The 12,804-nt window shown below is 35.2% G+C and overlaps 1 protein-coding gene across 12 annotated transcripts in view; it reads right to left on the bottom strand.

The window, feature by feature from the left end:
- The window catches only part of TMC5 (transmembrane channel like 5), a 126,249-nt gene that overhangs the window by 32,966 nt on the left and 80,479 nt on the right, over positions 1-12,804 (bottom strand). For all 12 annotated transcript variants that reach the window (XM_074280917.1, XM_074280916.1, XM_074280923.1 and 9 more), the window contains 4 exons: positions 7,653-7,804; positions 5,656-5,734; positions 2,765-2,862; positions 25-120 (listed from right to left, as the gene is read on the bottom strand). In XM_074280917.1, coding sequence (XP_074137018.1) covers positions 25-120; positions 2,765-2,862; positions 5,656-5,734; positions 7,653-7,804 — 425 coding nt within the window. The remainder of the gene's footprint in view (positions 1-24; positions 121-2,764; positions 2,863-5,655; positions 5,735-7,652; positions 7,805-12,804) is intronic.

The raw sequence follows: 12,804 nt of genomic DNA, 5'->3' as shown, positions 1-12,804 counted from the left end.
CAGTATCCTTCCCCTCACACTTACCATAGGAGGGTCTGTGTATAGATTAGCTCCAAAACATTCCTGGCAATGTCAAACTCGGGCACCCCAAGGCTTTTAATTAATGTAGTCCCAATGATTCTGTAAAATGACAAAGTTGTGAATCTACAAGAGCCAAGAAATCCTAAGAAGAAAAAAAAAAAGATATCCTGTTATCTGTAAAGGGCCACCTCAACTAATTTGGAATAATGGTGGAAAGACCTGTGCAAATTAATTAAACTTGAATGACAGGGTGTGTGGAAGATATATAATTTTGCTGTTTTCTCATGTTAGAGGCAACAAAGTAAGAATATTGGACTCTAAAGTCAAGAATTTTGGGGCTTCAAATCTTGCCTCAGACTTTTTTAGTTGGATGATAGAAGCAGCTAGGTTGAACAGTAGTTAGGAAAGCCTGAGTTGAAATCCTACCTCAAATAGCTATTAGCTGTATGATCCTGGTGAGAGAACTCTGTCTCTCTCAACTATAAATAATAATACCTATTACCCAGAGTTGTGTGGATCAAATGAAATAATATTTGTAAGGCACTTACTTAGCACAATGCCTGACAGATAGTAGGTGCTTAATAATGTTTATTTGCTTCTTTGCTTTTCTGGAAAAGTCAGTTAACCTTTCTATGCCTCAGTTTCCTTATCTGTAAAATGAGGGTATTAGATTAGAATGCCAATGGTGTTCTTTGAAGCTCTAAAGCTTGGATGCAAGGCTTACAAACACAGCAAAAGTGTGACATTATTTTAAGGAAAAGACCTTTTAAATTATTAAGGCAAAGTGCTAAATAAATGCTTTAAAAAAGAGTTTGCTTTCCTAAGTTGGCTAAACATTTTCCTATTTACTTGGTAAATCTTTCGTCCTACCCTCAAACTCTCAGCTCAACAATAGAACACTTTCTCCAAAAGTTCAGTCAGTAGTCTAGGGTTCAATTCTAACACTGGGCATCTTAAAATTTATTATCAAGAGCCAAAAAAAAATCAGGGTTTAAAATTTGTCAAGAGTCTATAACTAAGAAACTAGATAGATCTCTATCTTTTTAATGAAGTTCTGATGATCCTAGAGAAGGGGCAAAGATTTTATTCTTTTATAGAAACCCCTGTAGTATGCACCATGCCCTTTCCACCTAATGAACACTTAATAAAAATTGGAAGAGAGATGTTTTGTCTGACCTTCATATACATAATAGGTCAATATGCAAGACCAAGGTGAATTTGGGTAGAACAAGGCAAAAAAACTAATTCCAAGACTATATATAATAGGAATATGTGAACATATATATATTCTTTATACATAATTTAAATATATAACATATTACATATGTGTGGATAGTTATACCATCCTATCTTATCCTATCAAAAGAATCCAAATTAATATCCTTTGAAAATGGATGTGCAGGGGTCATCTAGGAGGCGCAGTGGATAGAGCATCAGCTCTGAAGTCAGGAGGATCTGGGTTCCAATCTGGCCTCAGACACTTAACACTTCCTAGCTGTGTGACCCTGGGCAAATCACTTAATCCCAATTGCCTCAGCAAAAAAAAAAAAAAAAAAAAAAAAAAAGAAAGAAAGAAAGAAAAGGAAATAGATGTATTAATTTTGGACCTATTATAAAGTTGTAGATTCATTTCAAAGAGCTTTCCTATATCTGAGTCTTACACCAAACCTATGAAGAAGGCAGTTTAGGCATTATTTCCCATCAAGACTTCTGGATCTTCTGACTGTAAGTGCAGGGCTGCTTATCCCCACCTCACAGTTCTACATTCTAAACTTGGATATTCTTCTTTCATAAGCAGATGGACAAGTGACCTTTCAGATACAAAATAAATCCATCATCTGACCTCCTGAGATTGTCTCTGGCAGAGCTAACAAACACTTGGAGCAACACTCCTAAGTTGGGCCAAACCAGATCAAAATATAAATGGGGAATATTTAACAAAATAAATAAAAATGCAATAGAACATAGATAATGTTAATAAGTGACTTCCTAAGTTAATATGTGGCCTGCTGAGATCTTTATGTTAAGGTCCCTATTTCTATTTGAGCTTGATATCACTGGTGTAGACCTAGGCCCTCTCTCCCTGGAGAGGATATCCAGGAAGGAAGACAGTGGACTTAATCTCTAAACTACAAACCTATTTGATAAATGGAAGCAGATTCTAATTTCAAATCCCATTCACAATGCTTACAAATTGTGTAACCTTAGACCCATTTGTGAGCCATAAAATGAGAGTTTAAAAGTCTTTGAGCTAGCTACCAGTCCTCCATTTATGGTCCTGTCAATCCTATGACTGGTTGAAAGCAGAATAAACATTTAAACACCAGGCTCTGGGAGGAGGGGGGAACACTTTTAAATTTGATTTGCATTATCAATACTTTCTTAAGTCTAGATGATCAACAAGATAACAAAACAATCCCTATTTGTAGCAACTGCTGATTTCAGATTGAAAATTTAACAATTACATCTTAAAGTCAGAGCTGGTCCAAGCATACCCATAATTGAAACAAACTTCCTGTGATGATGAATGTATGGCAGCAGGGTTACGAAATAGATTAAGTAGAAAAAAATGAACAAATGTATTGAACCAAGAAGAGAGAGGGGAAAAAACAAAAGGGAAATGTAAAGATTTTAAACAGTGTATACTTTTAGGAGTATATGGAAACATTTACTTCATTGATTCATTTCTATACAAAGGATTTCCATTTACATCCCCCATTTCCAATAAGAGACGCAGATTTACCTTCTCAAAAACTCCCCAAAAACGGAGTCAAATAAACTGAACAAAAAATTCATTATAAGGAGTCGGTAGATATCCTGGCCAATAAGTGTTTCCCAGCACTAAAAAGCAAAGAAAGAATCAAGGTGTTTAGTAATGTTCTTCTAAAGTGCCTTTTTCTGACCCAAATGGTAAGTTCAGCATTCATACCCTCACAGTACCCCTAATCTTCAGGTTAACTGAAGAGAAAGCAAGGTTTATCTTCAGTGGTCCTCCATTGCTTGGGTATTTCCTCTTTCCAAGACTCTATGCACATCCCTCCCCAATCCAGACCTGCCCTCCTCAGCAGCACCCCATGATCCAAAATTATCTTTATACTTCTCTTGTCTCTAATCATACATACCTTATGTGTTTCATGTCCTATCAATCCTATTAGGGCCTTGCTTTCTATAACTAAATGGAGTTGAGGTGTGTAGGTAAAAGCTCTCACATACACATTTCATATGTAAGGTTTAGTAAGGTGAGAATTTCAGGAAGGTTTTTCCTAGGATGTTTCCATCCACACTTTTCCTATTTGCCTTCTATATCTATCCTTCAGTCCTTGCAAGAAATGATGGCTTTTCTTCTTCTGGGACAAAATGACAACAAATATAGCTTACATAATCCAGAAAAGTGTATTCATCCTTGTCTTCTCAACACTGCACTCAAGACAATTCCAATAGACTTGGGATGGAAAGTATCATTTGCATCCAGAGAGAGAATTATGGAAACTGAATATAGATCAAAGTATCATAGTATTTTCTTTGTTATTTGTTTGTTTGTTTTCTTTTCTTATAATTTTCCCCTTTTGATCTGATTTTTCTTGCACAATACAACAAATATGGAAATATGTTTAAAAGGATAGCACATATTTAATCTATATCAGATTGCTTGCTCTCTTGGAGAGGGGAGATGTAAGGGAGGGAAAGAAAAAAGTTTGTAATACAAAGTCTTACAAGATGTATGTTGAATCTTTATATATATTTGACAGGCCATATACTTATTCCACTATTCAAAATACTTAAGGATCAAGAGACCTCCTTAGGATCTGTCTTGAGAGTCTGTGGCACATTCTTTTGAAGAATCTTTAATCCTGGCAAATCTGTGTCTTTAAGGTTATGTTATCTAATTTTTTTTTTTAAACAGTCAAAAGCTCTCAGGGGCTAAATCTGGTAAAAACTTTAGAATTGAGGCAAGAAGCCACATACAGTTTACTACAGTAGCAAATAGAATTGTCTAGCCCTGCAAAACTAATGTTCTTCTGACTTATATATTTTGCATTTGGTCAGTTTGCCTTGGACCCAATTTTGGCTTATATGTAAAATCAATTTTTTCACCTCCCTGTGATTTCCTGCTTTCCTGTGCCTGTTACCCTTGTTGGTCTAATCTCCTGGATTCAGTTTGACTCAGGATGGTCTTCTCGGGTGACTCTACCTTTCCCCCCTCTTTACTCGCTTCCCTGCCTCCTGCCCCTATTTTGTCTCAAACCTTAGGAATGACTCTGCATTAATAAGATAGATCTCCTAGCAAGACTTGTAAAATAGTCCTAGAAGCAATTCCAATTAAGAAGTTCTAAAATGTTTTTGAGCATGGCAGCTTTATTGAAATAAATATATAGCCTATCTATCTATCTATCTATCTATCTATCTATCTATCTATCTATCTATCTATAGATATGTAAAGATACAGATATTATATATATATACATATGTATGTCTACTTTGAAGAGGACAGTTCTCATTTGGGTATACAACTCCTCATGCATTTGTTACAAAAAATAAAATATTCTATCATTCATTTATAGTGTGAGAAATAATTCCATTGAATTTGGGAGGGGGGGAATTAAAAGTCTTGAATTATATAAGTGAAGAAGTGAATGACTATAGAATAGGCCCACTTAACTCTGTGGGAACTAAATCTTCATCCAATTCTCACAATAGTCACCTCATATTTTGAGATGAGAAGGAAAATAGAAGAAGAAGGCATATGATAAACTAGTTTCAATGACACAGTTCAGTTTAGGGTGTTCCAAAATGGCCTACGTAGGTTAACTACTTTGTAAAATTGTGTAAGTTCCCTGAGATGGGTTGAAATACCTGGTTCAATAATATCTCCTTCAGAAAGAAAATGAAAGATGCAACTCCAAGTAATTGTGAGCAGCTCTGGGTAGGGTGTTAGATAATGTTGATTAATTAATTAAGTGATTAAAATTAATTTAGGGGACTATGAGTAAATTATCTATGCTGTTTTTAGCTTGAGTTGGGATAGATTATTAAAAATTAGTAGTAATTCTATGAAAAAAGTCTAAATAAAAAATATTTCCTTGAGTTGATTTGGAATGAAGAAGATTAGAGGAAAGATGAGAAGAGTTTTCCTTCCAATGGGGTGTGTATGTGTGTACTCATTTTATCAGGGCTATTTATTTAATCAATTCATCATCTTTCTAAAACTGTGATGACCTCATGCCACATTCTGAATTATCTTTTTTCTTCTCTGATAATATTACATTTGCTTCTAGAAACTCATTGAAGACTAAGAAATATAACCACACATTCTTCTTTCTATACCTCTTCCCTTCCTGACTTCCTTGGCTTCCTTATCAGCTGAAGTCGCACCCCTTTAAGAAGTCTTTCTCTATGCCTCTTAATGGCAACGCCTTCATTCCCTCTCAAGTGATCTCCAATCTGTGTATAACTTGTTTTTATCTAATTCTTGAAATCTTCTTTCCTCCATTAGACTGAGAACAGGGGATCTTTTTTCTCATTACTTACCATGGTTCCTGCCATTTGTAACTGCTTGGGAGGCTCATTTCCTGCTTAGTCATCAAAGGCTTAAGAACAAAACACAAAATCAACTAAGAGAAACAGAAATCTCACCTCTTCATGAGATATTGCCACAGAATTGAGCCAATAATAACAAAGAATCCCAATGATAGATATTTTCAGAAAGATATTCCTAAATGATAAAAGAGAAAACAATCATTTTACCCCTTTTGAAACATGCTTATTGATGCTTATTAGAGGTATTCCCTCTAATTATAAAGATTATATATTTTGTTGCACATAGTAGGTGCTTAATCAATGTTGGTTGATATTAGTGTAAAACATAAAGAACTTTTTCAACAAAGTATACTTTTATATGTATAAGGTGACATGTACACAAAAATCACAAAAACCCTTTTGGGTTTTTTAGAAGCATATTTTGTTTTGCCTTTGTTTATGTGTTTATATTTGTCTGCTGTGTTAAAATAACACTTATCAATAAAAATTTGTTATTTCTTTAAAATAAGGAGAAAGAGAGAGTTTGAGGAACTTTGGGAAAAAAGATACCTTTCCAAATTATTTTTGGCCTAAGGAAGCCATTGGCTTTTAGCAAACAACTAACAGAAGTAGAATATTAAAGAAAACTAAAGGAGCTAAACCTTTAGGTCACAACCAAATATCACCTAGTATTCTAGGTCTGAATGCTCCTTTCTCTCACAGTTCTAATAGGACTACAGCCATCATATTGTACCAATGACCTAAAGTAGTGATATTACGAAGCCAGTACATTCAGACTGAGTAGTTCATGAAGATGAAAGGGACAAGGGACATAAGACCTAGTCTTATGTTTAAGAAAAAAAGACTATACAATCTGAAAACCACTATCAATGAATGAAAGGTAATGTGGAACACCAAATACACATCCACCTTGGACACTTAGTGACTGTGATCTAGCAATTGTTGCCCAAGGACTCTTAGTCTTGGGCAATAATATAAGACTATATAAGTTGATGAGCAGATGTTGATCTTTATTAATGGTGTTTCTTTATTAAGAATTCCTTATTTCATAAAAATAACAGTCCAGTAAAAAAAAATGGTGGTACAATAATGAAACTTTAATTGATAAGAAGAAAGGAGAATAATCCTGGGACTTCTCAGTTCCCACCCTGGTTATTCAATCATTTTTAAGTCATGGCTCTCTCTCCATAACTTCATTTGAGGTCTTCTTGGCAAGATATTTAAATGGTTTGCCATTCTCTAGCTCATTTTACAGATGAGGAAACTGGAGCAAAAAGGGTGAAGTGACTTGCCAAGGGTAACACAGCTAATATGTTCTTAAGGACAGATCTGATCTCAGTAAGATGAGTCTTTTTGACTCCAATCTGGATAGTCTGGGCAGTCTATACACTGCACCATGTAGCCACTTCTAATCATCCTTCCTAAAAGGCTGTGATCTAAATGGGGATGTGCTCTATCAATATGATTCAGGGTAAATCAATTCCACTATGCCTACAGCTAAATTACAATAATAATAGTTCTTCAGGGTTTCTCAGGGTCTCTATTGTTCCAATAACCTCAACAAACTCTTCATTTTCTTTCTATTAGGAAGAAAGGAAACAAGTACTATGTGCCAAGCACTAAGTGCTTTACAAATATTATTTCATTTGATTTTCACAACTTTGGGAGATAGGTGCTATTATGATCACCATTTTATAGTTGAGGAAGCTGAAGCAGACACAGGCTAAGTGACTTACCACAGCTAAATAAATATCTGAACTCAGGTCTTCTTGACTGAAGACCCAGAACTTGGTTCACATCAGATTTAGGTGCCTTATTCAGAGATTTAAAGTCAGGTAAACCTTTTCTTTTGTACTGAATGGGAGGGGAAAATAGCCTATAGCCTAAGGAATCTAGAAACCTATTTTAGAAAAGTGGGGATGGAGTGAGTTTTATCATTGTTTACTAATTTATTTTCTATTTACCTCTCCATCCTTCAAGAAAAGCAGAATCACAGTAGAAGACAGACCTGAGATCACCCCATTGTCTTTCCCTTCATCCCTGCTCAGTGTAAGCAGAACCTTTAAGCAGGAAGATAAGAAGATACAACATACCTGGTAATGATAACTAAGATTTGATGCCGAGGAATTTCAAACTTTTCCACCAACCCAAAGGAGGAGTAAAATAGTGGTACAAAGAGATTGATGCAACACACCACGAAAGGTAGCAATAAAGTGGCTGCTTCATTTTTGTGTTGTTTCAGAAACTGTGGCCAGAGAAGAAGATGGAAGAAACAGATCATCATTCAGAGGTTCATCAAAAACCACCTAGTTAATTTATACTATCACCTCCCCATCACCCCAGTTATTGGTCTGAGGTAAGAAAATCCCTCAGAGTCTAAATCCTAGGAAATGCTAGGCATTTATACAACTGTTCTCCACAATACCCTCATGAGGTATTATATATGATATGATATAATATAATATAATGTAACATAATATATAATATAATATATTATATACATATATAATATATATATATGAGGTATATGAGCTATAATTATCCTTAATTTTACAGAAGAGAAGGCAGGTCATTAGACTCACTTCTTTCTCATCACATGAGAGTATGTAGAGGAGAGAACAGAAATCAGAAGGAGAAAACCAAAGCCTGGGAAAGTTGTCCCAGAACTTAGAGCTTCACCACTGTTGGAGTAGTCCATCTAGGGGTGCTGGACATACCCTAAACACACACACCTATGATAATACCTGTAGCAATGATTAATAACCCATGCTTATGAGTTTGGTTGTTGTATGTCTTGCATTTTGAAAAGGATGAGTGGCATTATGGGTGATGTCTTGACTTGCACATGAATTGGATTAAATGAGGAAGAATTACAAAAAATTTTCAGCCTTGAGTCATCCAATGCGGTGGCAAGACAAAAGTCAAGATGACTGGAGTAGATGATCTTAGAGTCTTCAATGTTTGATCAAGAACTAAGCTATCCACAACATTTGATTCAGACGTCTTCATGGACATTGGAACAAATCATTTTCATCTATTGATTCTGCGAGGGAAAGTCTTTATATGTTTAGGATAGACACCCCCTAACTCACTGAAAGGGTCTTTGGCTTACCCTCAACCTGGTTTAGCCTATCTACTAAAATTGTTCACTAAGGTAAGACTGATATGCATATTATCTTGTAGCCATATGTGAGAACTGGGTGACAGGTAGACACTAAAGGTGACTGAGCACCCCAAAAAGGGCTCAGCAACTCCTCACACCAGAGTTAGTCCTCCTGAAAACCTCATATATGCCTGGTATAGTGCCTAGAGAGTCAACTCCAAAGTCAGAAAAATATGAGTTCAAGTCCCACTTCTGACACAGAGTGACTATGTGACCCTAGGCAATTCTCAAAAAAGTATATCTAGGAGATTCAGACCAGAACTAATAGAAACTGGATTGCTCACTTGAGAGAAACTCAAAGGTCCAGTCTCTATCTATACCAATTTCACAAAGTTGCCCTCAAGATACAAAAAGATAGAAATACTCTAAGAACCTTAAAAGCACTCATCAATCATCATCTGTTGTAATTATTTTGCTCTTACCCTCTATTTAGCATTAATATTAATTTAGTAATAATATTAATAAGTTTTTTCCTCTCTTTACCATGTCTTCTCTCTTGGTAGAAAATTGGTAGTGTAAAGAAAAATTCATGAATGTTCATTTAGTTCACAGAATAAGAATCGGAGAATTTCAGAGCTAAAAGTGACTTTGGTGGCCAATTAGTCCTTCTCTGATGAGGGCATATTGTGCTGGAAGGTCCTGTGGCAGTGCTCCAATGTCTTACAACCAATTCTACAGTCCTTGAGACCTTGAGAATGCCCCTGCATTGCTTTTTCTGACCCCCTTGTGAGCACTTGCCCTGTGTGAGTTCTCCATAAAATAATTTCTTTGGCAAGTATACATTTGGCATTCGAGCAATGTAATCAGCCCAGTGGAATTGTGCTCTCTGCAGTAGTTATAATGCTTGGCAGTTTAGATTGAGAAAGGACCTCAGTGTCTGGTATCTTCTCCTGCCAGGGGACATTCAGAAGCTTTCTAAGACAACCCAAACCTGAAAGGCATGGACACTGTAATATACTTCCCTGGATAGGTCCTAAGGAGGTACCTTGCTTCTCATATTTTGAACAATGGAATAAATGCACAGCCTCTCAAAGTGACTTCTACAAAAGGGATACACTCTGGATATTTAAGTTTCATCTGTTGTCATATTGTCTAGAATAGCCAGGAAGGCCTTAAAATAGACACAGAAAGCAGGCAGGGAGGATATGGATGGAGGCACACTGGAAAGCCTTCCTGAAATCTTCTTCCTATTCTAAGTTAATTTAAGAAGGGCCTTATATCAAAAATGCATTATCTGCGGACTTGCATTTTCATAGGACAGTTAGGTGATACAGTGCATAGAGCACCTGTTCTGAAGTCAGAAGACCTGAATTCGAAAACATTAGTTGTATGATCCTAGACAAGTCATTTAAACTGTTTGCCTCAGTTTCCTTATCTATAAAATGGGAAGAGTGATGGCACTTAGGGTTGTTGTGAGGATCAAATAGATAATAATTATAAAATGCTTAGCACATACCTGAAACCTAGTAAATCCTATATAAATGTTGTTGTTGATGATGTTGTTGCTGTTATTATCTCAACTCCATTTAGTCACAGAGATCTGGGATACTTAGGACAAGGACACTTAGAGCTGCTGGGAAGGACTGGCATAGGCTGGGAAAATATAGAAATGGATGTATTGGGGGGAAAAAGACCAGAAGTGGGTGGAGGAACATTAAAGAAAAATCTTGCTTTAAGTATTGGAAAATGTAGGAAATTAAGTGGAACCTACTTCCTCCCAATACAACTCATTGTACTTTTTTATTGTTCTCAAGTCATCTTTCCAATTGTGGATAACTCTCTGTGACCCAAGTTGGGGTTTTCTTGGCAAAGATACTGAAATGGTTTGTCACTTCTTTGTCTAGCTCATTTTCTAGATCTGAGGCAAACCAGATCAAGTGACTTGCCCAGAGTCACACCCTGGAATGTGCTTGAGGTTAGGTTTGAATTCATGAATTGAAGTCTTTCTAGTTCCAAGCTCAATACTCTATGCTTTGTGCCAACTATTCTACTTTTAGGGAGTGTTAATTATTAAGAAGTTCTTCTTGACATAAAACCAAACTGTGCCTCTCTATAACTATCACCCATTGTTCATCCCCATATCGCCCTTTGGGAACCATGAACCTTAGAGTTTATCAAGTCCATCTCCTCAAATGAGCACAGAGAACATTGTACACAGTAACAGCAATAGTGTATAATGATCAATTGAAAATTGTATTGTATTGTAAGCAACACAATGATATAAGGCAATTCCAAAGGACTTGGTGGAAACTGCTATCCATCTCCTGAGAAAAACTGATGGTAGATGAATGCAGATTGAAGCATACTTATAAATTTTTTCTTTATTTTTCCTGGTTTTTTGGTCTGTATTTTTTTGGGTACTATAGCTAATTTGGGAATGTTTTGCATGACTACACATGTGCAATCTATGTTAAAATGTTTGCCTTCTCAAGGAAGGGGAGAAAGAGAAGAGAGAGAATTTGAAATTCAAAATTTGAAAAAAGCAAATGTTAAAAAACTTTTTTTTTATATTTACTTAAGAAGAAATTAAATTTTGATTTTAAAATCATATCTCATTTTATAACTGAGGAAACTGAGGTATAGAGATGTTAAATGAGTTTTTTAGGGTCACAACGCTAATTAGTATCTGAATGAGGATTTGAATCCAGATTTTCCTCACTCCACAGAGGGTAATTCAATGGATAAAGTGAGTACATGTTAAATGATTGCTCAGAGCTAGCAAATGTTTTAGACTACATTTGAACTCAGATCATTTAATATTTGTTTGCATTAGTCTATCAGAGAAAAAAAACGACAAATCATTCCAGTATTTTTACCAAGAAAACTTTATGGATAATATTGGTGTTATAGTCTACAGGGTCACAAAGAGTAGAACAGGACTAATTGACTGAATAACTTCCTGACTCCAAAATGATATATCATTCTAGTATTTTTGCCAAGAAATCTTTATGTATAATATTGTTATTATAGTTTACAAGGTCACAAAGAGTGCAACAGACTAATTGACTGAATAACTCCCAGTCCTGAACCCTATTCACCAAACCAGTGGTTCTTTCCCATAATGGTTGAATTCTTCAGTTTAAATGAAACTGATAGAATGCTTGTGGTAAAATCCTCTAAAACTATTATTTTAATGTGTATTATATGTATTATTATTGTATAATTTGTGCATTATATATATGTATATATATATAAATTCTGTAAAAAAGTATTTTAACAAATAAAAAATATGACAACAAATAAACAAGTTCATTAAAAATGATCTAGGATTATTTTTTTCGGGGTTCCTTGCAGTGTCTTTTGAAAAATACTGCACTAAAGTCACTGGGAAATCATAAATAGTATCAGAGGGGAGTAGGAGATGGGTGTGCCTTACTTATATACATATACCCATAAAATCAAAGAATCACCAGATCATAGAATATAAAAACCAGAAAGGAAAGAATTTAAGTGATCATCTAGTTCAATTTTCTTATTTTTATAGAGAAAGAAACTGAGGCTCACAAGTTACTTAAAATCATAGCTAGTTAGCAAAACAAAAACAAAAAAACAAGAACTAGAAATCACATCTCCTGATTTAATTTTCAATTCAATTCACATTCACAAGTGCTCTTGGTACAAAGCACTATTTTCTTTCACATTATCTATTCCTTTTCAAGAAAACATTCTATCCACTAGCTCAAATATACAGTTTGCTAACTGGTGCAATGGATTGAGTACTGGGCCTGGAGTCAGCAAAAACTGAGTTTAAATCCAACCTCAGATATTTACTTTCTATGAGACACTAGGCAAGTGACTTAATTGCTATCTTCCTCAGTTTCCTTTAAAAAAAACATCTTCAACAGTAGGAATGAATGATTCAGAATTAAATATATAGAGCTGTGAATTGGTCATTTTTATGGAACCTGGAATGATGTGAGAAATATGAATATTTTTTCACATCCTTTAACATGGTGCTCTCAAATATTATCTATATACCCCACAGAAGTCAAAAGAAAGAAAACAAAAAGATCCCATACATAGTGCCAAAATAATTAAAGCAACAGTTTTTATAGCATATGAATATAATAGGATGTTACTGT

This window comes from Sminthopsis crassicaudata, chromosome 1 (genome assembly GCF_048593235.1).
Source record: "Sminthopsis crassicaudata isolate SCR6 chromosome 1, ASM4859323v1, whole genome shotgun sequence".
NCBI classification, from domain to species: domain Eukaryota; kingdom Metazoa; phylum Chordata; class Mammalia; order Dasyuromorphia; family Dasyuridae; genus Sminthopsis; species Sminthopsis crassicaudata.
The sequence above is the reverse complement of the archived record's forward strand: the minus strand, read 5'-3'. Positions and strand labels throughout refer to the sequence as shown.